The sequence below is a fragment of the Silene latifolia genome, chromosome 2 (assembly GCF_048544455.1).
Source record: "Silene latifolia isolate original U9 population chromosome 2, ASM4854445v1, whole genome shotgun sequence".
NCBI lineage: Eukaryota > Viridiplantae > Streptophyta > Magnoliopsida > Caryophyllales > Caryophyllaceae > Silene > Silene latifolia.
This window is the reverse complement of record NC_133527.1, coordinates 175,267,009-175,290,683: the sequence shown is the minus strand read 5'-3', so window position 1 is coordinate 175,290,683 and position 23,675 is coordinate 175,267,009. Positions and strand designations below refer to the sequence as shown.

General features: G+C 37.9%; 5 protein-coding genes across 5 annotated transcripts; 1 reads left to right on the top strand and 4 right to left on the bottom strand.

The window, feature by feature from the left end:
• Window positions 1-1,818: 1,818 nt before the first annotated feature.
• On the bottom strand, window positions 1,819-5,672 carry LOC141641679 (uncharacterized). The gene is made up of 4 exons (XM_074450334.1): window positions 5,033-5,672; window positions 4,527-4,779; window positions 3,625-4,348; window positions 1,819-3,315 (listed from the first exon to the last, which is right to left on the bottom strand). Exons 1-4 carry the CDS (start codon window positions 5,670-5,672, stop codon window positions 1,819-1,821), a joined length of 3,114 nt encoding a protein of 1,037 aa, XP_074306435.1.
• A 9,955-nt stretch (window positions 5,673-15,627) lies between these two features.
• Window positions 15,628-18,006, top strand: LOC141643422 (putative L-type lectin-domain containing receptor kinase S.5). Its single transcript, XM_074452574.1, has one exon. The coding sequence runs from the start codon at window positions 15,655-15,657 to the stop codon at window positions 17,698-17,700; it is 2,046 nt and encodes a 681-aa protein (XP_074308675.1). The 5' UTR covers window positions 15,628-15,654; the 3' UTR covers window positions 17,701-18,006.
• LOC141641678 (2-oxoglutarate-dependent dioxygenase DAO-like) lies at window positions 17,862-18,519 on the bottom strand. The gene is made up of 2 exons (XM_074450333.1): window positions 18,247-18,519; window positions 17,862-17,939 (listed from the first exon to the last, which is right to left on the bottom strand). The coding sequence occupies exons 1-2, from the start codon at window positions 18,517-18,519 to the stop codon at window positions 17,862-17,864; spliced, it is 351 nt and encodes a 116-aa protein (XP_074306434.1).
• A 751-nt stretch (window positions 18,520-19,270) lies between these two features.
• On the bottom strand, window positions 19,271-21,873 carry LOC141631268 (2-oxoglutarate-dependent dioxygenase DAO-like). Its single transcript, XM_074443964.1, has 3 exons — window positions 21,433-21,873; window positions 19,707-20,022; window positions 19,271-19,624 (listed from the first exon to the last, which is right to left on the bottom strand). Exons 2-3 carry the CDS (start codon window positions 19,848-19,850, stop codon window positions 19,376-19,378), a joined length of 393 nt encoding a protein of 130 aa, XP_074300065.1. The 5' UTR covers window positions 19,851-20,022; window positions 21,433-21,873; the 3' UTR covers window positions 19,271-19,375.
• Window positions 19,890-21,752, bottom strand: LOC141641677 (2-oxoglutarate-dependent dioxygenase DAO-like). The gene is made up of 2 exons (XM_074450332.1): window positions 21,433-21,752; window positions 19,890-20,022 (listed from the first exon to the last, which is right to left on the bottom strand). The coding sequence occupies exons 1-2, from the start codon at window positions 21,750-21,752 to the stop codon at window positions 19,890-19,892; spliced, it is 453 nt and encodes a 150-aa protein (XP_074306433.1).
• Window positions 21,874-23,675: the final 1,802 nt, after the last annotated feature.

The window sequence follows — 23,675 nt, the reverse complement described above, 5'->3', positions numbered from 1 at the left end:
ACTAACTTATTTGGTGAAAAATTAAAATTATAAAGATAAATTCAAAAAAAATGGAAATTAATAATGGTTAAACCAACTTTTACGAAAAAAATTATCGAATAAAATAATGGTGTAGCCGGTTAATGGGTAAGCGGGGCGGATTCGGTTTTATATTTCCACCCGTTGGGGCGCAGATGGTTTTGGAAACTCGTACCCGCCACGGGTGGTGGGGCGGGGATGAGTATGAGTTTTTCTTGGTGGGTACGGGTATGGGAGAGCCTATATCCACCACCGCCCCGCCCCAGTGACATCCCTAATCACCATCTTATCTTTATTAATTCAGAAGACAATACTCAATCTAGGGTGTGCCACATCATTAATTCAGCTTTTTTTTTTGGAAACACATGTTATGGTGGGCCCCGTTAGTGTGCAATGTATTTATTTCTTCAGAATTCCGGCTATACAAACATGCGACAAATTCCGTCTTAGAACAAATACTATGAAATAATTTTATACATTCCGAATAAATGAAACTAATGAATTACAAATCGGAATGAATTACAAATCGGAATAAATGAAACTAATTACAAATAAATGAATTACATAATTTAAAAAAAAAATAATAATAAAATTACATAATTACGAGAAGGAATTACATTTAATTACGAGATTGAATTACATATAATGTGAATAAATTACATGCATAATTTTTAAAAACTAGATAGTACGATATATTTTTTTAAAAAAAATATCCTTTGTTATTTCCTCTTAAACAATTTCATGTGAACAAGTATTTGTAACAAGTTTAAACATTAATTATGTAGATCGCTGATTTAGACCAACTAGATAAGTACAATAGAAATGCAAAAAAAAAAATACATCCAAAAACATTAATACCGGCCCAAATACATACCCGTGTAATTTTGCACGGATTTAAAACTAGTTTACTTAAATAAGAAAAAAGTTTTCCTCCAAATTTCATTTACTTAAATAAAGAAACAAATGAACATTAAATTAAAACATTTTTTAATTATCATAAAATAAAAGTTTAAATATAAATTACTATTTATTAGAGAATGATTTGAGGCATACTTTCTCTTTATAAAACAAAAATATAACTGATATTATTAAATTCGTGAAAATAAAATATCATTAAAATAAGTTGAGAAGTTTAGAAAATGAAATTATTAGCTTTGCGATAAAAAAAATCATTAATATCTACGAGTACATTTAATGACATTTTAAATGTAAAAATTAGTTAATAACATTTTAATTACAATTTTATCTAACACAACCTACTACAAAAACCGTGCTGTAGCAGAAGATCTATACTAGTAATCTAACAACCAGTATAGATCCCGCGCAATGCGCGGTATATATAGAGTATTTATTTTTTTAGGTTGTTATTAATAATGAAAAATTAAAGTTATGAAAGTGTTTTTTTTTTGTCACCAAGTTGATGGTAATTATGCAATTTATTCTCTAAAATTATGAAAAATTTACCAACTTAGTTTATAGTTTAGCTTTAATTTTATTTTATTTTGATGAAAAAATCATAATTTTGAATTTAATTATAATATTAAATTTTAATTATAAAATTATATTTTAATGAAAATATAATAGCTTAAAAAAAGTTTTACTTGTTTCTTTATTTAGATAGAAGCATTTGGAGGGAAAATTAAGAGAATTTTTATTCTTTTAGTAGTAAGGGGATGAAAGATTTAGTTATTTGTCATTTATAATTTGATACCTATGTTATTTTATTTTAATTAAAGAAGTTATAATTTAGAGTTGATTGAAATTATTTTTTTTTTTTTTTGAAAAAATCATAAATCAGGATTATACTCTCATTAATAAATCAGTTTTAGCAGTTTCAACGATGTAACGAGGAATAAACGTACCATCGAGGAACCTACTCACATCCACAGCACAAGAATGAGCTAGCAAATGAGCAGCTCGGTTAAAAGTTCGACAAACATAAGACCAAGAGACGGAATTAAAACCTACACACAATTTTAAAGTATTACTAATAACAATATGAAAATCACTACGCCTTAAAGTACGACATTTCAGAGCCTCGATAACAGTCTTGCAATCACTTTCCACACAGACCCTTGCATGCTTCATCCGTTGAGCTTCCCGAAGCGCATTCAGAACCGCTTCTGCCTCAGCCACTCTTTCCTCAAACTCCTCTCGACGGCGGCCTTCCCAACCCCATAACAAATTCCCATCCTCATCCCCGCACAGCGCCCCCAATCCCATTCCTTCACCTTCCTTAACACCCACGTCTACGTTAATTATCACTACCCCTGGATCCACCGTTACCCCTCGGCCAACTCCCACCCCATCACGGTTCCTCCCCTGCATTCCCATCAACCGCTGCTCCCCTGCCCTCTCCACGCCATCGAGCTCGCCAACCATTCCCCGCACCCTCAACACAACATCCTCAACTCGTGGCACTCTATTTTCAAAGACAACCTTATTACGCATTTCCCAAATTGCCCAAACACCCGTCATAAACACCCCGATCTCCTCCTTATCGAGTACCCCCAACACATCCTCGACCCACTTCTTAACCCCCTCATACCCCGCTATCGGCCTCATCACCAGCCCCAAACTCTCCCAAACCCCAACTGTATACCCACACCCTCCCGCAAGATGCAAACAATCCTCTACATCAGCTGAACAGATCGGACATGTGACATCTCCATGCTTCATTCGGGATGCTAAATTCCACTTCGTAGCTATCGCGTCACTACAGAATTGCCAAAAGAACATTTTAACACGAGGTAAGGTACGAGAATTCCATATCTTTCGCCACAACCAACCACACTTCGCTCCATCCGACGACCCCTCATCAACACCATAATCACCCATTAATGCCTTATACGCCGACCTGACCGAGTAAATGCTACCTTTCTCCAAATCCCACACCCATTCGTCCTCCTCCCCACTCCCGCCAATCCTAGTATTTAAAATATGCTGCTGCTCAAACGGGTGAAAGAACTTACGTACCTTAGATATATCCCACGCTTTTCCACTCACATCCAATAATTCCGCCGCTAATAATTCGTCATCAGCCGCATCCATTGGCGATAACACCATCCGTGTCTTCGTTCCAGACACCCACGGATCATACCATACTCTAGTACTCAACCCATTACAAACCCGCCTCCTAATTCCGACCATAAGCGCCTCCTTGGCCTCATAAATACTCCTCCATGTATAACTTGGGCTCGTGCCAAGTTCAACCTTCATAAACGATCTATTAGGGAAATACTTGCCTCCCAAGACTCGAACCATCAAACACGCTCGATCAGTGACCATTCTCCAAGCCTGTTTACCCAGTAAAGCGAGATTAAATTCAGCAAAGTTTCGAAACCCCAACCCTCCCAGGCACTTCGGCTGACACAGTTTCGCCCAAGCAATCCATGGTATCTTCCTCTTACCATTCTCCGAGCCTCACCAAAACCGAGAAACTAAGGACCGAAGTTCATCACAAAAATTAGAAGGAAGCTTGAAGACACTCATAGTATAGGTCGGAATTGATTGGGCGACAGCCTTTATCAAAACATCTTTCCCTGCCTTCGATAATAGCATACCTTTCCAACCTTGTAACTTACGACACAATTTATCCCTAATTACCCTGTTAATCACCTGTTTAGAGTGACCCACAATAGTCGGAAGCCCAAAGTATTTATCATGCTCATCAACAGCCCTCACGCCCAGCCAATCCGCAATCTGCCCCCTCCGTGCAACCGTGGTACACTTACTAAAATATACCGTAGTCTTATTATAGTTCACAAGCTGCCCTGACACTTCCTCATAGGCCGTGAGAATAGCCTTAACCTTCCGTGCCTCCATCTCCTTAGCTCGAACAAACAATACACTATCGTCAGCAAATAATAAGTGCGTGACAGTCGGTGCAGCTGGAGCCACACGAATTCCCCTAATAGAGCCATCCTCAGCTGCTTTCCGTAACTGTCCTGACAAAACCCCCGCACACAAAATAAAAAGATAAGGGGAAATTGGATCACCTTGTCGAATCCCACGTGTCGGCGCAAACTCCTCTGTAAAAGTACCATTCACCTTAATAGAAAAGGTAACAGTCGAGACACACTTCATTGCATTATCGACCCACCCATCATCAAATCCCATTCTCCTTAACACCCGCTCCAAAAAATACCATTCAACCCTATCATATGCCTTCGCCATATCCAACTTCAATGCCATGTGAGCATCTCCACTTCTATTATTCTTCATCTGATGGAACAGCTCAAACGCAATCAAAATATTGTCCGAAATTAACCGACCTGGAGTGAAGGCAGATTGATTTTCAGACACAATATTCCCTAGAAAGCCCTTAATCCTATTAGCAAGAATTTTAGAAACCAGCTTATATACCACATTACAAAGGCTAATTGTCCGGAAATCAACAATCTTATCTGGCGTTTTCTTTTTTTGGTATTAAGACAATCTGAGTTCTATTCAGTCCAGGCGGAAACGGCTGACCCCGAAGAATATTTAACACAGTCTTAATTACTAACGGGCCAACAATATGCCAATATGTCTGATAAAATAAAGCATTCATACCGTCAAGTCCGGGTGATTTAAGAGGATGCATCTGATTGAGAGCCGTTATAACCTCGTCCTCCCTGTACTCAGCTCGAAGAAAAACGTTCATCTCTTCCGTCACACGCCCAGCCACAACATCAAGAAATTCCTCCCGCACCCGCGCACCATCAGACGAAAATAGTCCCTCGAAGTAATTTTTCGCAACAGCTGCAACCGCCTCTGTACCTTCATGAACACCACCACTATCATCGAGGAGTCGTGTAATATGATTTTATGTCTACGCTGGCCAGCTTTACGATGGAAAAAATTAGTATTTTTATCCCTCTCCCTTAGCCATAAAGCCCTCGATCTCTGCCTCCAAAAGACTTCCGCTTGCCGCAGCAACCGACTAATATCTCTCACCAACCTCCTTCTCTCCTCCAGCACCCCCCTCGAGTCCTCGACCTACACCTCTCATTCAGGCGTTTTAGGTGCCTACGTTTCGAGTTCAAATCTCTAAGAATCTTGCCAATACTAACACCCTTCCACTCATGCAAATGTCTTGCACAATCCAAAATTGTATCAATTAAATCTCCATTCCCAGTACTCCAAGCCTTTCGGATAGCATCCTCACACCCATCTTTGCCTACCCATATCTGCTTAAATCGAAACAGCTTGCCACCCCTCACTTCCCTCTCCAACGGCGGCTGCAATATAACCTTAATAGGAGCATGATCCGACCATTCTCTATCCATATGGACTAGCTTCGCTCTTGGAAACATATCAAACCACTTATCATTTCCCATAGCTCGACCAATCCTAGACTGCCGGTTATCTTCCTCCTCCTGACCATTATCATAAGTAAACTCATACCCCTCAAATCCAACATCTCTAAGCCTACAATCATCAACGGCATCTCGGAAATTATTCATTTGCCACTGAGGTCGAACACCCCCTCTCATCTCTGTACCATAAAGTATCTCATTGAAGTCCCCTATACACAACCAAGGACTATCGCCATTACCAGCCCCAATCATTCGAAGCAACTCCCACGACAAGTGCCTATCGCTCACCATCAGCCACCCATAAAAACCCATCACCCTCCACGCACCAGCAGCATCTTCAATCTCAAAATCCATATAGTGTACAGAAGCAGACCGAAACTTACAGCTAACCTACTATCATACTCAGTCAGACATAGCCTCATTCTCCGCAGCTCACTTCCACTCAGTTTGGTCTCACACAAAAAGACCAAATCTGGGGCCTCTCTCCGTAAAAGATTACGAAGACCGCCTACTGCATCGGGGTTGCCCAACCCTCAGCAGTTAAGGCTCAATATTTTCATGATGCCCAGCAGGGTTGAGTCATCTCAACCTCCGCCTCAGGTATAGAAGCACCCCTGCTTAATTTTATTTTTTTTGACTCCGCACCCACTTCCAAAAACCTCTCCTTCCCACCCTGTCCATCACAACTCACCACACATTCGTGCCCAACTTCCCTTTCCCGCTTACCCGTAGCCACACTCAACCCTTCAACACTCTCCTGTACTCCTACCCTTCTAGGAAAACGAGTTCACTTCGAGCTCTTCTCACTTCCAACCAACTTATCATGCTTATCACGCCTCCCCACCTCAACACCACAATCCTCCTCCTTCCCACCACACTCCGCTGCTCCCTGCCCCTGTCCCACATCTGCACCTCCCTTACATTCAACAGCCAAGCCCTGATCAATCTCAACCACCGTATCACCATCCCGCCCCCTCATACTATTATCCTGCACCCATCGCAATCCATCCCCCATTCCAACAACCTCATCCTCCATCACACTCACTACCACGAGCTAGTCTTTCCTCATATCCGACCTACCTCGCCCTTTACTCGATAACGCAATCCGCTGCAATTTTTCTATCATCTCCTCCTCACACCTTTTATACTCCTCCTCAAACTCAGGCCGTAAATCCCTACTCGTCTTCCTCCCCTCAGATACACCCACCTTGCCCCCTTTCCATGGCAAAGCTCGAAGGCTCTCCCCATACTGAAGTTCCTCCTCCCGATATGGACCCTTATCACAATCCTTCTGTCCATGGCCCATAATTCCACAACCATAACAAAACAAAGGTAATCTTTCATACTTGACCATAAACGATGTAACCGAACCACCAGGCAACCGAATATCCGTCGAAGCATGAAGCGGCTTCCGAATATCATGCAATATCCGCACCCGTACAGCCCTCTCCAACTCCGGACAAGCAACTTCATCAACAGCAACAAACTTTCCTAGCTGCTCCCCCAATCGTCGCAAATTTCCCTCGTTCAATCGACCTTTGAGGGGCAAATCATAGATACGAGCCCAGATTGGGAGATAGCAAAGTGGTATATCCGTCATCTTCCCCTCCATATTCGGTTCATTAAAACACCAAACGAACTTATCAAAGTGTCATGATTGTCCTTCGATAACCTTCAACTTATCCCGCGCATCAGTAAAGCGAAAAATAAAGGTCCGTTCTTTTGCATCCAATACGTTCCTCATGATCTTTCCTACTGGACTCCATAATCTCAGCATCGTGTCAATAGCAGCGCGAGCATTGATATTCTTGGACGCCCATATTTTCCCAACGAGTATCAATTCGCTTTCGACCTTCTGATTTTCCTCCCATGTAACATCCCATTCGAACACATCAACACCACCCGTAAACCTTCCTCCAATACTCCTTTTCCCTTACTGCACTCACCACGGTCCATACACCCCATCACGATCTCCAAACCACAAATTCAAAAGAAACCCTAGCAAGAAAGAATAAAGCAAACCACAAACGATAAAGAAACACGGAAAGAAGAAACCTACGTAAAGAACGTAGATAGGAGCCTTGATCAAGAAGAAGGAAGAAGCGGAGATTGACTAGGACAGAGCTTCCATAGAAACCCTGGGAAGACATGGCTAACTTATACCTCTCCACTGTGTATACTTTTAAGTTAAATCATTTTTAAGTTGATTGAAATTATTTTAGTTTAATGAAAAGAATATTAATTTGATGAAAAGTTTTGATTAATGAAAGAAACATTTATTTCCATATTTGAGTCGGTGTATTTTAGCGGGAAAATTTTTCAGAATGCCTATTTTCTTAGTAGACATGGAATTCCCTTTGACATATATTTTTACAACAATGATTTAAAATTCCCTTTGTTATATATCTTTACATTATATTTTACAGTGACATTATTCATTTAGGCGTGACATATATTTAATTTTAGCAACGATTTAGGTGTGACATATATTTAATTATAGCAATAATTTTAGAGTATATTTTTTATATTCTTATAGTATATTTTATACTGACATTATTCATTTAGGCGTGACATATATTTTAATTATAGCAATGATTTTGGTGTGACATATCTTTAATTATAGCAATGATTTTAGAGTATACTTTTTATAGGTTATAATGTTAGGCGGGAAAAAGCGTAGAGGCACCTATTCTTTTAGTGAATAGGGGATTCGGCTCGTCCTTGTATCGCTATCTTCATGCAGTTTTTGCGAGGATCCTTCGTTATGAGAGAGGATTTTACTCTTACTGGATCCAAAGATTGTTGACAAATAACTTGTATCATTGAAAGAACACGCGACGAACCATCAACACACTATTCTTGCCTATATTACCAATGAATTTAAACCCACGAATAAATGGAAAATAAACCACCGAACCCCATCAACGATCTACTCTTGCCTATACTACCGATTATATTACCGAAACCACCGAAATAATATAAAGGACTGAAAAACGATTCTCAGCAAGGGAGACTTTTATTGTCGAAAAGATAGATATGCATAGTATTGATTGAAAAATGAAATAATTTTGGGACTTGCCATCGATTATCGATGGAAGCCCCGTGTATGATTGATGGAGGGTAGCATTTTAGACAGAGTCTTAAACAAGAATTGGTGGAAAAAGAAACCTCATATTTGAGAAAGTACATTTTTGTAAGTTTTTTTTTTGGTACATACATTTTTGTAAAAGTAGGTTATCTTGTAAAATTTAAAAAACTGTTATTCAGTAAAAGAAAAAAAATGTGAACATGTTGGGTCACACGCAAACGGAGGAGAAGAGTCCAATTGACAATAGAAGTCGTAGCCTCTTACCTTAACAGTACGTCTTATTGAAGACGACCACTATCCGTCACAGCTGAAAACAGATAGTGGTCCTCTCACACAATGCAAGTGGGTGGACAAGTGAGGGTATCCATTTCCCTCCACCTACACTATCCATTATATTTTATGAGATGGACACTATTCGTCTTCAGCTTGTGATGAATAGTGTTCGTCTGCAACGAGAATTTGTGTACCTTATATGGGTGGAATAATTTCTCTAATTCTCCAATATAAGATCTGTAACCCAGGTTAGAGTTTTATTCTCCCTCGTCTGACATGCTTTTATACCAACCCCACTAATTTGACCCTTTCTATGTCAACGTTTTCAGACTAATTTAGCTTAATTTAATTTAGGAGCTTAAATAAAGTAGGGCAGAGGATTGAAGCAGACTGTTGTGTCACTTGTGTGTTCCCATGCGAGTAATCCTTATCTTAATCACCACATTATTCAGAAGTCCATTTGTTAATCTTAATCCCACTCAGCTCTCCTCCTAAAACCTAAAACTAAGTTCAACTGTTTAAGTAATTGATTTGATGAAGTCCGTGTCAAGCTTAGCTATACTTGTTTTCTTTCACCTTGTGTTATTTGTCACGGTATCGGTTGTCGTGGCCTTAGATAACATAAAATACTCAAACAACACATTTGGCTTTCCCTTCAACAGCACATACTACGACGTCTTTACTGTGGTGGCACCGGCGATGATTAGCAATAATGCTCTCCGAATAACCCCTGACTATTCCGGTAAATATAGCTTGGAGAGTCGTTCCGGCCGCGTCCTCTTCAACCAGCCTTACATCTTATGGAAACACGACAACGACTCCAGAGTCGTCGTCGCATCTTTTAATACTAGTTTCCTAATCAATTTAATTGATTGACACACAAATTGGGCTCATCAAATACCAATTTCATTAAGCTTTCAAATTGCCAATTTAATGCATTAATTGTATATCATATGGTATTTATGCGTTTTAAGGGTGTCATGAGCGCAATTAGGGTTTACGAATGAAACCCTAGTGGCGGCATGATAGGCGGCCAATACTGGGATTCAATGTTATGGCTAAAGTTAGTACAACCTTGATGATATTCGAGTGTTATAACTGAAATTAGTACAACTTTGGGTCGTTACTCTAGTTATGGCTGAAATAGGTATAACCTTGAAAATATAAATCAAGGTTATAGCTGAAGCTACTATAACTTTTACGAGTTAAGGTTATAGCTAAGACTGACGTAACCCTGAGATTATGGCTCAAGGTTATGGTTGGAACTAGTATAACTTTGAGTTTCGTGTCAAGGTTATGGTCTAGGTTACTATAACTTCAAGGGTATTTATTAAAGTTATAGTCGAGGCTAGTATAACCTCACGTTTAGAGTTCATGTTATGGTTAAGGTTACTATAATATTGATCATTAGTATTTATTTCATATGTACAGTTGTATCCAGTTGTAGTATAACATTGTGTTTGCTAATGTCTTTGGTTACTCTATTTATATGATAAGTTGTACAGTCAGTTACACTGTTCTATGAGTTGTGTCATGATGTTGTTCATGCATTGTTAGTACAGTCATTTATACTGTGCATTTGTGGTTGGATGGTTGTATAGATGACGATAGTATCAGTTATATACTATTGGAATGAACAAACGCTACCGTTCGAGGATGGTGTCATTCGGTGTACAGTTATTGCACCGAGAGGTCTGGCCAGGTTTTAGGCATATAGGCAATACATAGTACCTTGGATGCATTTCATTAATCGGTCCACAACCCGATGGATGCGGTTCATTAATCGGTCCATCAGCTACACTACTACAGATACAAGTTATAACAACGGTCAAAAACCGTTGTTATATAAAAAAGCGGACGTTGTTAAAGCGACCGTTGTAAAAGGTTTTAACAACGGTTGGTTTTCTTAAGGAAACCGTTGTGAAAAATATTAACAACGGTTTTAAGTATAAAAACCCGTTGTGGAAAGTGTGACTCAATTTTGGGAGGAAAGTTATAACAACGGGTTGTTTGTAAATAACCGTTGTTGTTTGTTCTTAAAAAATAAAAAAAAATTAAATTAAATATTACTAGCTATAAATATTAAAGCATCCTTTACTAACATATTAAAGCATCATTTACTAACATTCATTAATTGAAACAACATGGCAATGAACCCTAATTTTATCAACAACGAAGAATGGCTTACACAAACGATTGAAGATGATGGGAAGGTTCTCGCCAAGCTTCCGCCGATCAACACCCATTAATCAAAGCATCCCTTGAACATCAACGGAATTATTGGATTAAGAGGCGTGAAGCAGTCCGGCTTGTCAACAAAGCCTTATCATCATCATCATCATCATCATCATCATCATCATCATCATCATCATCTTCATACCCTAGGCCTGTTACTCGCAACTTGGCTGCAGCCAGAGATATGTTGAGTTGTACTCTTCCAACCTTATCTCCACATGCAAGTCGTGTCCTTGCATATATTCAATCTATTGTTGCAAAATATGAAGCCAATGACCCGGAAGTTAGCGGTATACCAGAGTGGCGTGATTGGTGGCAGGTTGAGAAGCGCTTTTTACGCTTAATCGGGTTGTTCCACTATTATACATCTTTTGATTTCGATAATTGCTTTGTAATGTATTTGGTTTAAAATTAAATGAAATGATCATTTTGAAAGTGTTGAGTTATGCTTGTTTGATTTGCTTCCATTTTTTCAACTCCATAGATCTATCAGTCATCATCAAGATCTGATTATGGCACAATTTCCTAACATATATGGCACAACTTCCTAACATATATATTAATTAAAAAACAACTCAACCCACACATTAGTATAAATACATTGCATTATCTCAACTAACATGCATTTCCATTATCTCAATATATTCTCCAAACCCTAACTGCTAAAACAAACTTCAAATAAATTAACCCTCTCCTTAATCTTTCAAAACAAACTCCAAACTCCAACAAAATGAATGATATATCATCCTTAAGACTCTTACTATGCTCGATCCGTACTGAAGGACGCCAAAGAAGATGGAAATGAAATAATTAGAAACACATACATGGAAATGAAATAATTAGCAGATGCTGAACGGAACCTAATGGTCGATAAAAACACATACATTGAAATGAAATAATTAGAACAATAAAATAATGACGATGAAACAAACCTGATAATTACAGAACGTACGTAAAGAGACGATGAAATCAACAGTGACGGCGAGAAGATAAAGCGACGACGAGAAAGAGAGAAAGAGACGATGAGAAAGTTTGTGTTTGTGTTTGGCTGCTGCTGGGTTTGTGTTTGTGTATTAAGGTTTGTGTTTTGTGGCTGCAGCAGACTTGTGTTTGTGTGGTTTATAGTATGGAAGGTATTGACAACGGTTATTAAACAACAACCGTTGTGAAATATGTTTTAACAACGGTTGTAGAAAACACCCGTTGTTAAATAAGTTTTAACAACGGGTTTCAAAAATAACCGTTGTGATTACTTTTCACTAACTTTGCGCCAATTTTGCGCCAAATTATTAACAACGGTTGTGCATGTGTGACCCGTTGTTAAAACTAATAACAACGGGTTTTATAACCATACCCGTTGTAATTGATTTTAGTAAAATTCGCGCCATACATTCTACAACGTCTATTGTGATTTTCGTGAATATTCGTTGTTAAAGAGGCGTTGTAGTTGCCTGGATTTGTAGTAGTGCTAGAGGCAGTTCGTTAATTGCTCTAGCAGTTAGAGGCAGTTCGTTAATCGCTCTAACGGCATTCATTCTATACACTGTGCTCGTGGCTACTGGCTAGAGGCAATTCGTTATACGCTCTAGTAGTTGTTTGGTTTGGTTGTATTCGCATTGAGTTTGATGGTCCTAAGATTCTACATGGTGCCATAACATGGTTTTGTTGTCATGTGTCGTCTCATGTTGTCTAACTTGGAGTTATCACTATAAATGATTGTTTGATCATGTCATTGTCCGATGGTAAGTTGGTGTCGAGTTTTCATGAGTATAGATGGTCTCACATGTTAACTGGTTTTACATTTCAATTGTATAGATTGTTGGTTATATTCAATTATTGTAAACATAGCTGGGAAAACATCTAGTTACTCCCGACTGATTGTCGACCTCCATTCTCAAGTTGTTCAGATGATTTGTTGTTTGGATGATATCTTGCCGGGGAAGTACTGTGCGGCGAGATGAATAATAAATTAGGACTTTGCTTTATGTTTTGAGAACCTTTGAATAATGTATTAGTTTGGTTTTCGGTTTTAGTATCGATCCAGATTTGGGCTAGATGTTTCCGCCACCTTAACCCTTTTTTCAGTATTATACTCTGATATTTACTTTATATTACGTTTTTCCTTTGTTTTATAATCCGGGTTGTTACAGCTATTGGGAGACCGTCTCTCTAATGTTTTTGTGAAAATAATCTTGGCACTCATAGAGTAGGTTGCACGGGCACTTCTCTTAATCAGTCGTCCTGTGTCCGACACTCGTTGGATACGCGTCTAAATGTGTCGGGCGCCTATAAAGCCGTGTCTTTTTTTCTTCATTTATTGGGGCACGTGCCCGACTCGTGTCCATGGTATTTGGGCTGTGTCCGGCCCGTGTCCTTAGCATTTGGACATCATTTGGGGTGACTGGTGTTCTTTAGACGAGAAATGAGCTGACAAAAGAGACAGATTAGAAGATAGTTTTGGATGGAAAATGAAAATGAGATAGTGAAAGCCAAGTTTTACCATCACTTATTTAAATTTCATATCAAATACTTTTATAAAAAAACCGAACGTTTATAGTTATAAAATATATATTTTATTAAATTAAGTAACGTGTCATGTATCCTAAATTTCATGGGATGTCGTGTCACATGTCCGTGGCGTGTCCGTGTCCGTTTTGGTGCTTCCTAGCTCATAGACACAACATTAACTTTATTTTTCTCTACTTATATACAACATTTTTCATTCAATAGTAGTAATATTTGTGAAACTCATATGTCGAAATTTAAATATTTCATTATCATATTATAAATTTTATTTATTTACATTTATTTAAAGTGAAAGTTTTTGGAACTTTGACCATATTAATTAGAGTACGAAGATTATTTTTGGAGTGATGGGAGTAAATAAAACACAATGAAACACAAACATACCACATCTGTCAAAAATAAAATACTGATGTATTTTGTTTTCATTAAGGTAAATATTAAGAAATTAGTTTATCTTTGAATTTAGCCCAAAATCAAGAAGAGAGAAAAAGAACATTTATTATGGTTATTCTTATTGGGTGGGAGAGTGGAAAATAATAGATTTGGAAGACCAAATTGTCAATTAGAAACATCTATATATAATAATTAAAGGACAAATTAAACACCTATTTTAATGCCACATCAACATTTTTATCTATTTACATAACACATCTCCACATCACCAAGTCATTTATTAACAAGAAACAAAAAAAAAACAATAAAGAAAAAAAACACCCACCACATTCCATCATTCCCTCTTTTAAAAGAATTTTAACATGTTATAATATTATTTCTTATTTAAAAAAGAAAAAAGTAAACTCTAAGCAATTTATAGCGTTAAATACAAACTAGAGCACCACAAACATGCATTAAAATTTGTCTTTCAAACTTCAAAGTAAATTAAACGACTCAAACAACAAATAAAAATCAAAGTAAATTCTAAGTTTTAATTTTAGGATTTTATTTTTAAAATAAGTTATCTCGCAAAAAAATAATCACATTACGTCTCTATAATATTTTTTTGTTACAACATTGATCGTATTATATAATCAATTATTATTGCAATTAAAAAAAAATATGGCAATAAAATAAATAAATTAATGCAAAAGAAATAAATCACGGCCTACGTTATGTGGTTCATGTGAAATTGACACGGTTAATGATAAAAATATATGAAAAAAAAATTAAAAATAAAAAAATATTGGCCAATGATGAAAATGATCAACAGACCTATCCTTTATTCAATCAGTCAGTTAATTTTGTAAAATAATTCTCAATGTCCAATTAAATAGTTGCATATTACCCCCATCCGGTATTACGTCTAGTTACTCACATCTTTGTGAGTTGTGTTAACTAACACACAATTACACAAGGCTATAAAAATGTCAACATTTTCCATACTAATGATGTTATACTTATGCATAATCTTAAACAATTAATCTTAACTGTACCCGTGATTTTCACGGGTACAAAAACTAGTTCTTAATATAAAAAGTAAACCAAAATGAATGAAATACCAAAAAAGGAATATGTAAACAATTAACCGGGACGGAAAGAATCGTTCTAACATAGAATCTAGATTACTAAGAAAAATAAACGGAGAGGATCCTAATAGCCACGTTATAGGTATTGAATATTAATATATTTGAATAAGTAAATATAAATAAAACTAATTTCAAAAAAAAAAATATAAATAAAACTGCATCAAAAACATTTTTGTCCTAACATGACACATGACTCTTTTGACCCGTCCGCTAATTTTCGTCGAATCTTCTACTCAATATGTGCTGTTCATGATCGCTGGCTCGTTGCACATGCTTTGATGCCATTGCCAACGCCACAAACTTTTGAACTGTTTATCTTTGTTTTTGGCACAAATAAAAAAAAAAATAGAAGACGACCAATTATTTGATGATAAATGGATCTAATTAAATGAGAAGGATCAAATTGTTCATTATTTCTAAGGTAAAAGTGTAAACAATTGACTGGGGCATCAAAATAAAATCGGTAAACAAATGATGGTGACATAGGGTACATTAGACGCGTAAAAAAAGTCCGTCAACGTTTTGAGAGAATTAAAGTAATACTAGTGATGAAGTCAATTGTTTACACTTTTACCATTATAGACAGAATTAAAGTAATTCCAGTAATATTTATCTTAATCACACCATTATAGACAGAAGTCCATTGATAATCCCCCTCCGGCCTTCCCCAAAAAGCTACACACTTAAAGCTATGCCAGTTTTGTATCAGCTTGTGTTATTTGTGGCGGTATCGGTTGTGGCGGCCTTGGATAACATAAAATACTCAAACAACACATTTGGGTTACCCTTCAACAGCACATACTACGACATCTTTACGGTAGTGGAACCGGCGATAATAAGCAATGAAGCTCTCCAAATAACCCCTGACTATTCCGGTAAATATAGCCTGGAGAGTCGTTCCGGCCGTGTCCTCTTCAACCAGCCTTACATTTTATGGAAACACGACAACGACTCCAGAGTCGTCGTCGCATCTTTTAATACTAGTTTCCTAATCAATTTTTTTCATCCACAAAACTTTGACGGTAGTCAGGTTACGGCAGGCGAGGGTCTCGCCTTTGTTATTGCACCAGACCTCGACGTACCTCCTTCCAGCTTCGGCCAGTTCCTTGGCCTCACAAATGTTAGCTCTGATGGTGACGCCTCCAACGAGCTTTTTGCTATCGAGTTTGATACCTACAAGAATGGCGACTTTGATCCCGATTCTAACCACATTGGTCTCAACATTAACTCTATCCACTCAACCAAGACCGTTTCCTTGACCAAGTTCAATATCACGCTGTTGCACAAGGGAACGGTGTTCCACAAGGTGTGGATCAATTACGATGGTGGAGCTAATAAGAAGCTCACAGTGTATATTACGGAGATCAACGACATATACGCTGCAGCTAGTATACCAAAGACGCCGATCATGAACGTCACTGGTGTGAATCTCAGCAAAATCGTGAATCGTAAATCGTTCTTTGGATTCTCGGGCTCCACTGGTGATGGAATCTCTGAGCTCCACTGTGTGCTAAGCTGGAATCTCACAGTCGAGATTATCGGAGATCCTAATACTAACATTACTGGTAGATTATCGGAGATCCTAGCAAAATCTAGCGCACACACGGCCGCCTACCTCGGGGTTGGGATTTCTCTAGGAGTTATCCTATTACTGGTAGCCTTCGCGTTAGGGGTGTACTGGAAGAAGAGGACAACCCGGAGGAATTGGAATATTGTAGGCGAACTCCAGAGCTTGCCGGGACAACCTAGGGAGTTCGAGTACAAAGATTTGCGTAAGGCGACAGATAATTTTGACGACAAGCGTAGATTGGGTCAAGGTGGATACGGGACTGTGTATAGAGCGTCACTGCCTATTTTAAGTGTCGAGGTTGCTGTCAAGAAGTTCTCAAGGGATGGAATTAAGAGTAAACATGATTTCTTGGCTGAGCTTACTATTATCAACAGATTGCGCCATCGCAATCTTGTCAAGTTATTAGGATGGTGCCACCACAATGGAATGCTTTTTCTGGTGTACGAGTACATGCCGAATGGAAGCCTAGATAAGCACATCTTCTGTGAGGAAACGCAGACTCCTTTAAGCTGGGAACTCCGGTACAAGGCCTTAACGGGGGTAGCATCTGCCTTACACTACCTCCACTGTGAGTATGATGAAAAGGTCATTCATCGGGATCTCAAGGCCAGCAATATCATGCTTGACGACAACTTCAATGCTCGTTTAGGTGACTTCGGCCTTGCTCGGGCTGTCGACCATGAGAAGACCTCTTATGCTGAGCTTGAGGGGGAAGGGGTACATGGCACATTGGGGTACATTGCCCCTGAGTGTTTCCACACCGGTAAGGCCACTAGGGAGTCCGACATGTATGGCTTTGGGGCTGTGATTCTCGAGGTGGTTTGTGGACTTCGCCCATGGACCAATAAAGGAGGTTACCAGTGCCTAGTTGATTGGGTCTGGTCAAAGCACCGTGAAGGGTCCATCTTAAGCGCCATTGACGAAAGACTTGGGATGGAGTACGTGGCTGAGGAAGCAAACCGGGTTTTGCTTTTGGGTTTGGCTTGCTCTCACCCAATCTCTAGTCAACGGCCTCAGACGCAGGCTATGGTCCAGATCTTGTCTGGGTTAGCACCCATGCCTAATATACCGCCTTTTAGGCCCTCCTTTGTGTGGCCTTCAACAGGCCCCATTGGCGACACCATGTCAGAATCTTTCACCGACTCCTCCCCCATTGTCTCCTCGTAGTATGTGCATTCCATGAACCAGTGATCAGTACTCCAGGGTGCACGAGCCTTACCTTGCTCATTTGCGATTACAAAAGTGCGCTTCTTTCGACCAACACTTCATTTTGAATTGTATAGGAGTTCTGTTTCTAACATTATGGAGTATTGTTCTGTTTTGCTTATCTATTCAAGGCAGGAGCTCTTGAACACTGTCACTATTTTACTAAAGTTGTACTGTACATCAGTTAGGAATGAATTTGCCTGTGTACATGATTAAAACATTGCTCACAAATGAATAAAAACATCAAAGAATCAATTGAGATGGAAATCAATAGAGTTAACAATAAGAGAAGGACCTCAACTTTCCAATTTTTTCCAGTTAAGGACTTATACAATCAAACTTTTCCATTAAGGACTTATATCCTCACTCCGTTAATTCTCCGTTAATAATTTAATTTATATTTTCTCCTCTTTCATAACACCAATTGGTGCATCTAAAAAAACAGAAAAGAAAAAGACAGAACCTTGTATGAGGAGAGGCTTGAAGATCAGAACAAAAAGAAGAAACAGAAAGAGGAGAAGCAACATCAAAAAGACCAAAAGCTTCATAAAGTGGATTCTTTTCACTAGGAGCCATATACCCACTTCCTGCAATAACCTCTTTATTCCTCTGTTTAATCTCCAATGGACGATCAAACAATTCTTTGATTGCAGATTTCATCTCAGCCATTAATTTTGTGTCAACTCCATGATTGATCAATCTGAAGCAACCCCATTTGCTGCATACTTCTCTTAATTTCTGGGGTTCTTGTAAATCTATTACTGGTATCTGGGTTTCCATTATTGGGCTCTATTCTTTGTTTCTATGGTTATTTGGGTTAATTTGGTCGATTAGTAATTTTACGATTCTTTGCTTTTAAAAAAGGTAAAGAATCAGATGAATCGGAGTAATTACCAGAAGAATGTGGGAATATGTAGGTCAATTTTACAGTGTTGTGGGTAAAAGTTGAAAGTTTAGTGAGTGGTAAATCAGTCAGTTGAGCTAATTGATCTAAGTCCATGAATTTTCATGTCTATGGGTCTAAAAAGGGTGAAGTTACATACACGCAACTTGTTTGAGTAATTTCAGCAAGTTTTATTTGTTTACGACTACTTTTAAGAGACTGGATCACATCTTTGGTAGACCGCACACCGTCTTATGCAAGAATATGTGGATTTGAGCTGGATGATGTTGGACTAAAATTTGGATTTGTGATCTTGACTCGGATTCAAATGAAGACCACACAAAATGTTATTCCGTATTAAAGTTCCTAATTTAGAATCGACTTACACCAGAGACATTGACTTTTTATCATAACGTAGAAGGATGTGTCCCCTAAGAAAGGAAAAATATTCAAAATTGAATCCAACTTGGATTCTTCATACCTGAAATCTTATTCATACGTATACAGGTTGTTCATTACTTCAATTTGGTGTCTATGCGCCACAAGGGGTAGACATGTAGATAATAATAGTTCGAGGATGCCATCTTTTACAACGCTTGATTTACCATAGTAAAAGTTTAATGTACTCCGTAATTATTCATAGTAAAATGAGAAGAAAAGAGGTGATTATCATGGAAGTAATCAAAGTAAAGATTATTTCATCTATCAACCGTATATAAATAAGATCATGCATCCATAATATTGAGAAACTAGCTAGTTTTTCCAACGCAGAAGTTCAAGGGCTTCACCAGCATACATCTTCTTTGCAGCTCGGAGTTTCCTGAATTCTGTGTAATTGAAGGGCATGTATTCGGGTGGGCGGTCACCTTCTATGAATTTCTGATGAGCTTTCATGTCCTCATCAGTCGGTGGTGTTATGATTGTCGCAATCGACATACGTATCCCGACATCCTTACATATAACCCGGTGCTTCAAATTCCGCATTTTCCCGTTGCTCCACGGCTTCACTTCACGCAAACAACGCATTAGTACTACTGAGAGCAAACACGGAGGCTAGGAGATGAAACCAAATAGAAGTAATTACCACAGCAATGTCTCCAAGATTGATGAGGAATGAAGCAGGAAAGCGATCAACAGCGAGTAATTGACCAGACGGGTCAACAATTTCGAGGCCTCCCAAATGTTCATCGTCCAGGAGTATGGTGAATAGACTACCATCAGTATGCATTGGCAAGCCACCAGTGCCGATATTTTCCTGAGTAATGGTCTATTTGTTCAACCTGAAATGTGAAGGACAAACTTTGACACTGTCGGCGTCCAGCCTTGAGCTTCCGGCCATTCTACTCGCAATGTCAATTCCCAACTCGTGTATATTCCGAACATAGCTCTCAATTATCTCCCTGCGTATATTGGAGTAGGTTGTTTAAATTACTGCACTATACTACGAGCACAAAATCTCATTGAAGACGGCACGTATCCGTCACTTTGGAGTGACGGATACCATTTCCTCTCACAAATGACCCAAATAGAGGAGAGAGGGAAGCACATTACCCGTCACTTGCTCCGACCCGTTTTCCGCAAGACTAACTGTACTACGAGTACATTAGTTAATGTACATAGTAGATACGATTAACTGACACTGAATAACTCTCTCGGAAACCAATAAACAATTATTGATCCATTTGCATATCAAATGTTTGATTGGAAAATTAATTTAATTTAATTTTTGTATTAGAAGAGAAGATACCCCAAATTATTTTGGGATTAAGGCTCTGATGTTGTTGATGTTGTTGTTGTTGTTGTTGTTGTATTAGAAGAGAAGATTGGAAAGAGAAGATCCGTAGCAAAACTCAAAAAATGTAACCCCAATGCTTCCACTCGTTTGAGGTTAGGTTAAGGGGTTTGGATATATTCTACCGGCTTCATTCTAAGGAAAACCAATTTTATCGTCAACTTGTCAAGGCTAAGGGCCATGGTGCCAGCAATCCAACATGCAACTTAGGTAGCACCAAAACGGACACGTGACACGGCATCCCACGTTCGATTTTCATTTTCCATCCAAACTCATTTTCTAATCAATCTCTTACGACAACTCATTTCTCTTCTAAAGAAGATCATTTACCCCAAATGATGTCCAAATGTCATGGACACGCGTCGGACACGGCCCATATACTGTGGACACGAGTCGGACAAGTGCCCAAATAAATATACAAAGTTAGACACGACTTTATTGGTGTCTGGCATGTTTCGGCCTGTGTCCGAGTAGTGTCGGATACCGGGCGACTGATTAAGAGAAGTGTCCGTGCTACCTAGCATGCAACCACCGTAGCTTGAAAAATAAGAGTAGCTACACTTTTGATCATTTACATCAAATTGATTATATTTACATTTGACGATAAAATGTTATAATCTTTGTGCGAAAAGCACAATCAAGTTTAATGTGTGAAACAGACTAAATAATGAGACCAGATCTTCGGCCCCATTTTATTGTCACATCGGGGTTGCCAGGATACCTTCGGTCACCCTGTCTCTAATATCATAATAGATTAACCATGTCAACCAAAATCTTAAAATGATGGTTGAGCTCCAACTATTATAATTATTCCTATTAATTAAATCCAACCTAAATAGAAAGCGTGACAATATAAATGGGATAGAGGGCGTACAAACTACAAACTACCAAAAACACGACAAAACGACAATGTTAAGGGGTCAACTCGGGGTATCGAGTCTCGGTACCACCTAGTAGGCCACCGGTAACTCAATTTCCAAAACACAAAGAACAGAAAGTAGACAAAGTAAAAGAGTACCTTTGGTGAGGAGAGGCATGAAGGTCGTAACAAAAAGAAGGAAGAGAAAGAGATGAAAGGATATCAACAGCAAGTGCTTCATAAACCGGATTAGTTTGAGTAAGCCCAACGTAGCCGCTTCCTGGTAATCCTTCCTTGTTCCTCTGCTTAATATCCACCGGACGATCCAACAATTCGACCGCCACAGATTTAATCTCAGCCATTAATCTCGTAGGAACACCATGGTTGACTACTCTGAAGCAACCCCATTTCTCACATGCTTCTCTTAGTTTGTTTACATCGTTTTCTTGCATGTCTATTATTGGTATTTCTTTATCCATCTCTCTTCTCTCTTGTCTTTCTTTGATAACCAATTTGGAAATAGTGCAAGTTTGATCTTATAATATTGAAGATTGAAGTTTGAAGTTTGAAGGGCAACAACTTGGATGTTTTTATACGCAAATTAAGTTTTTGGGGGTGTGATTCTATTTTAGAGTAAATTATCAATTATACCCACACTTAATCTACTTTTTACACTTATTTTCACGTCATTTTTTTTATTATTTTACAACCAAGTTATTAGCTCAGTTAATAATTTGCACCAACCCCATTTTCAGGCAAAAAAAAAAAATCATGAAATGACAAATTTGCCCTGACTATTAGTCTAAGTTTTGTGTGATTTTTAGGTTACTTCATCTATTTCATCTCGTCAATCTATTTTTCCCCTAGTTTTCCCTCAAACCTTTTTCCCTAACTATTCCCCCAAATCTCCATCATAATCCTTAAATCATTGAGCTCCTTTATTTGAAAGATTGTTCAGCCATCCCCAAACTTATGTAAGTTCTCCTTCTTTCTCTTTTTTCGTATTTGTTTGTAGTTTATTGTTTGATTGTTAATCTTTGTTCTGAAAGAATTCAATGTTCTTTACCCTAATTGATGGGTTTATGATTGTTGGGAATTAAATTAGGTTAATTTTGGTGACCTTAATTTTCGGGTAAAGTTCTCCTTCATTCTTCGAAGTCACGAATTTTATTGACTGCAAATTAATTAAACTGAACACAATGAACGGAAACAAAACAATGGGGAATGAGTTACTTTGATGATGAGGAACATAATGAAGGAATCAAATTGGGGAAGATATGAGAGAGAAGATTAAAGAAGGGAATGAATGGGATTTTAAACATCAAACAAACATAAGCTTAATAAAGAAAGGAAGAAGGGCAAAATCGTCCTAAAATAAATGTTTTATTCCAAAAAATTTGAAATTTGACGAAAATGTGGTCGGAATCCGATATTGGGTGCAATTTATAACATGAGGCCTGAGCTATTAACTTGGGTGTAATTTATTAATTTATCTCAATGTTCGTCATTGCGTTATACGAATAAATATTATTTTAATTAATATGATATTAGATAAGTAACAAATTTATTTATAAAATATTGATCATGCATAATTAATTATCACTTATTAGTTTTAATAATTAAATTGTATGTATTTTATTTTAAAACATTGAAGTTAAACTTAAAAAAAATTAAATTTGAGAAAAACTAATTAATTTTTATTTCTAAGTAAAAATATTAAAGATCATATATGAATTATATTATTTTTCTTCAATTAAAATAATCAAATTTTAAAATAGTCCGCGCAAAGCGCGGGATACTACCTAGTTTTTTTTATTAAAGGCAGGTTTCAATTAGTCTTTGTTTTTTCCTCATTTAGTTGTGATTTACTTAACCGCCACATCAACTCTAGAAGAAAAACTATGATGCCACATCAGCACACGTGGCTATTGCATTAAAGAAATATATGATATGATGATGATGATGATTATTATTATTATTATTATTAATTTTTTTTTTTTATAAAAGGATGCGCGCAGCTTTCATTAAAAGAAAAATAAAAGTTTACATGAAATTGCTGGGGAGCCGAGAGACAATCTGGGCTCCCACACCCTTAGTAACAACAAAGTTAAGTCTATCATCATGATTGACTACTCTGAAGCAATTGCTGGGGAGCCGAGAGACAATCTTGTTCCTCTGCTTAATATCCACCGGACGATCGAACAATTCGACCGCCACAGATTTAATCTCAGCCATTAATCTTGTAGGAACACCGTGATTGACTACTCTGAAGCAACCCCATTTCTCACCTGCTTCTCTTAGTTTGTTTACATCGTTTTCTTGCATGTCTATTATTGGTATTTCTTTATCAATCTCTCTTCTCTCTTGTTTTTCTTTGATAACCAATTTGGGAATAATGGCAA

Excerpts from the sequence above, each read along its gene's own strand:
- LOC141641678 (XM_074450333.1), bottom strand. The coding sequence starts at position 18,519 with ATGGAAACCCAGATACCAGTAATAGATTTACAAGAACCCCAGAAATTA. Across the intron at positions 17,940-18,246 it reads ATGTTGCTTCTCCTCTTTCT|GCAAATTCATTCCTAACTGA; the intron begins GTTTCTTCTTTT and ends TCATGTACACAG.
- LOC141641679 (XM_074450334.1), bottom strand. The coding sequence starts at position 5,672 with ATGGATTTTGAGATTGAAGATGCTGCTGGTGCGTGGAGGGTGATGGGT. Across the intron at positions 4,780-5,032 it reads TAGAGATTTGAACTCGAAAC|GTACAGAGGCGGTTGCAGCT; the intron begins GTAGGCACCTAA and ends GTGTTCATGAAG. Across the intron at positions 3,316-3,624 it reads CTAAACAGGTGATTAACAGG|GCTTGGAGAATGGTCACTGA; the intron begins GTAATTAGGGAT and ends CTGGGTAAACAG.
- LOC141643422 (XM_074452574.1), top strand. The coding sequence starts at position 15,655 with ATGCCAGTTTTGTATCAGCTTGTGTTATTTGTGGCGGTATCGGTTGTG.
- LOC141641677 (XM_074450332.1), bottom strand. The coding sequence starts at position 21,752 with ATGGATAAAGAAATACCAATAATAGACATGCAAGAAAACGATGTAAAC. Across the intron at positions 20,023-21,432 it reads CATGCCTCTCCTCACCAAAG|GGAGATAATTGAGAGCTATG; the intron begins GTACTCTTTTAC and ends CAATATACGCAG.
- LOC141631268 (XM_074443964.1), bottom strand. The coding sequence starts at position 19,850 with ATGCATACTGATGGTAGTCTATTCACCATACTCCTGGACGATGAACAT. Across the intron at positions 19,625-19,706 it reads ATCTTGGAGACATTGCTGTG|CCGTGGAGCAACGGGAAAAT; the intron begins GTAATTACTTCT and ends CGTGAAGTGAAG.